This window comes from Diadema antillarum, unplaced genomic scaffold, assembly GCF_040938485.1.
Source record: "Diadema antillarum isolate AM-2024a unplaced genomic scaffold, OU_Dant_1.0 seq00000564_RagTag, whole genome shotgun sequence".
NCBI lineage: Eukaryota > Metazoa > Echinodermata > Echinoidea > Diadematoida > Diadematidae > Diadema > Diadema antillarum.
In genome coordinates, this window is record NW_027271503.1 from 95,616 (window position 1) to 99,146 (window position 3,531).

The 3,531-nt window shown below is 42.8% G+C and overlaps 1 protein-coding gene across 1 annotated transcript; it reads left to right on the forward strand.

The window, feature by feature from the left end:
* The first annotated feature begins 2,089 nt into the window (after positions 1-2,089).
* LOC139735126 (galanin receptor type 1-like) lies at positions 2,090-3,310 on the forward strand. Its single transcript, XM_071645891.1, has one exon. It carries the CDS (start codon positions 2,090-2,092, stop codon positions 3,308-3,310), a length of 1,221 nt encoding a protein of 406 aa, XP_071501992.1.
* The last annotated feature ends 221 nt before the right edge of the window (positions 3,311-3,531 follow it).

The window sequence follows — 3,531 nt, forward strand, 5'->3', positions numbered from 1 at the left end:
GTTTGATTGCAATTGTAGCAACATGTGCTGAGTTACGTGTGATAAGAGAGTCTTGCAAGTAAACTTTAACGTATGACCTCAAATGACCTTTGACCTTATCATGTGACCTCTTACGGCACTATAACATGAAGGTACCCCCAGTGCATCCATCACCCAAGTTTGATTGCCATTGTAGCAACATGTGTCGAGTTACATGTGATAAGAGAGTCTTGCAAGTAAACTTTAACGTATGACCTCAAATGACCTTTGACCTTATCCTGTGACCTCCAACGGCACCATAACATGAAGGTACCCCCAGTGCATCTATGACTCAAGTTAGGTTGTAATCCAAGCAACTTATGTGAAGTTATTTGTCAAAAGAGAGTCTTGCAGGTAAACTTTAACATAGAAAAGAGAGTCTTGCACATACTCTTTGATATATGACCTCAAATGACCTTTGACATCATCACATGACCTCTGACAACACCATAACATGAAGATACCCCTAGTGCTTCTATCACCCAAGTGTGGCTGCCATTGCTGTAACAGTTGCCAAGTTATGCATCATAAGAGAGTCTTGCAGGTAAACTTTAACATTTGTGACGGACGACGGACGACGGACGACGGACGGACGACGGACGGACGCAATTTGGATCCCTTAGTCTCGCCTTCACCTCCGGTGGGCGAGACAAAAAATGTACAAAAAAGACAAATAGGAATATTCAAAGTATATGTTATGAACAATAAGTTATCACAAATATACGTTATGTTCAACATCCATGGCAAATACATGATCTCCCTATACAATTCAAGGGCGGATCCGGGAATTCCGTAAAGGGGGGGGGGGGGGGCGCAAACAATACTTCTGGTGCTACTTCCGGGTTTCATTTTTTTATTTCTTTTGTTTTACCAACAAATAAAGTGGGGGCGCGCGCCCGGTGCGCCCCCCCCCCCCCCGATCCGCCACTGCAATTTGTTTACGAGCAATATTAATTACGTGTTATTTAACTCGTATTTCCCGTGCTATTCAAGGAAACCATGAATATAGCACGGTGCAATACTTTAGTCCATTACGAAGAATGCTTTACACACACAAACACACATAGTATCATATATATTATATATTAGTGGCAGCAATGGGCTAAAACTAAACAAGGCGGGGTGGTGCAAGGAGACTTAACTGTATTGGCAACAAATCTTGCACCGGGGACGTAGCTGCGATGTTCGAGTTGCAACTCATACATCGCAGCTACGTCCCGGTGGAAGATTTGTTCTGATATGTGTATAGGCCTCAGACGTTTATATGTATGTATACATTTGTATATTATATATATATATACATATACATATATATATATATATATATATATATATATATATATATAATGCAAGTCCTGTGTGTCCATATTTTTGTGCGTCATTGTTTTATTATGTTTCGGGAAAATGCACCGTACAAGCACGGTTTTTTTTTCAGCATTCCTCCTCTTTTCCAGCCTTTGCATATCTTCACAATGTTTTTTCGTTTTTCTTTTCGCCTTCATTATTCATGGCATCCTTATAAAATTTCCCTTATCATGCTTCGTAAATATCAATATAAGCACTTATCCCTTGTTAAAAAAAAAATCATATTTATATGTTTGGGGATGGAAAATAGATGAATGAAAAAATAATATATGTTAACTGCAACATTTTCTGTCCATTGCCTTTGAGTTATTGTATAATGTATCTCTCTGTCTCTCACCAGAACCTCCTCAAGATCCTCTCTGATGTGAACGCCACCAAATCCCGAGAACCAAAGGCCGTATCAAATGTCTGCAATGAAATTTTACGCCTGACATAATAAGCCCAATTACGTCGAAATTTCCCTTGCGTGTAAGAACACTATAGCAATCATTCAATGCCGGAAGAAATGGGTAAATCTGTACTTACTTTTCAAGGACTTGTGGACGTCACAACTTCAAAAGCGCTCTTGCCCTGTCTGACATACTGGATTGAACATTTAATTCTTTTAACAAGAGAGGAGCAAGAACGTTAGACGTGAAAGAAAAACAAAAATGATATCAGTATCAACAAACAGCAGCAAAGGATGTTCTTCAGCTATTTATAAGTGATGGGAAACTATTCGTACATTGGAAACAACGTTCTGGGAGCCATGGAGGCCACCAGCACGATAGGCCTTGGTGTTGACTATGATGCATCGTCCGTCGTTACCGAAGCTGCGGGCGGCGGGATGAATTACAAGGTGATCGTACCTGCTGCATTTGGCTGTATATTCCTCATCGGCATTGTGGGAAACTCGTTAGTCATTATGGTCACCAGTAGGCGACTGAAGGGTCTTCATAAGACAATGAATGTCTTCATCCTAAACTTGAGCTTCGCAGACCTCCTGTTCCTCGTCTTCTGCGTTCCATTTTCGGCGATCTTTTGGACGACACATTCATGGGATCTCGGAGAGATTCTCTGCAAGCTTCTCGACTTTTTAACGTACATGTCGATGTTAGCAAGTATTTTCACACTGGTAGCCATGTCTCTGGATCGTTTCTCTGCCGTTGTATTTCCACTCAAACTGCTACAGCTCCGCTCCCTTCGCAACGCGAAGATTATCGTTGTAATGATTTGGATAGTGTCATTCTCCTGCGCGTCGCCATATCTTGTTGTAAATGCGATCGTTTTTGACAGTTCTTTGAACGTTACCTACTGTGTCGAGAAGTGGCCCAACGTGGAGCGCCAGCGTGCCATTTATTACGCCTTCATGTTCACCGTTGGATATGTCCTTCCGCTCTTTCTGATCACCTGTGCGTATGTGTTGATACTCAGAGCTCTGTGGAAAACCCTGCGAATACTGGATGATTCACGGGAGTCGAACAGTTGCAAGGCCAAACGGAAGGTGACGGTGATGGTCAGTGTTGTGGTACTCGTCTTTGGTGTCTGCTGGTTGCCGCATCACGTTATCTACATGTGGCAAAGTTTTGGAAACTTCCCGTACACTATCGCCACTGCAGAACTCAAACTAGCTTCGTTGTGCCTGTCATATCTAAACTCATGTCTGAATCCGATCATCTACTCCATCATGTCGGAAAACTTTCGCAAAGCCATGATGAGAACCTTGCAGAAATGTGGCAGCGATCCGCTGACGAATGCCGGAAGTGGCGGACGGGGTGTTCCGGGCATTCGTCTGACTCCGGTGACACAAAACAACCAGTTTCACTACCAAAAGAACACCACACCAGATACCAGTAGCAGGTACTATCCCAGGCGAAATCTCCACCGCCATAGACTGTGTGACGCAAACGGTGTGCACTTGATGAATGGACAAAACGCCACGTGGTAAACTCGGGACATCTTGTTGTATGGCAAGTCTGGTTGCTATGGGGCAGTTTAATGCTTTGCATAAAGAAAACAGAAAGATTCTATGAAAAACCGAGACTTGTCCTTTTTCACAGGATGAACACGTCGTATGCCCAGCTCGTAGTTAGATTTGCCATAATGTACCGCCATCACTCCCAATCGGCAAAATCACCATGGTGATAAACACCATTATTCTCATAGGAG

Bases quoted from the DNA above. Each gene is read 5' to 3' on its own strand.
- LOC139735126 (XM_071645891.1), top strand. From the start codon at position 2,090: ATGGGAAACTATTCGTACATTGGAAACAACGTTCTGGGAGCCATGGAG.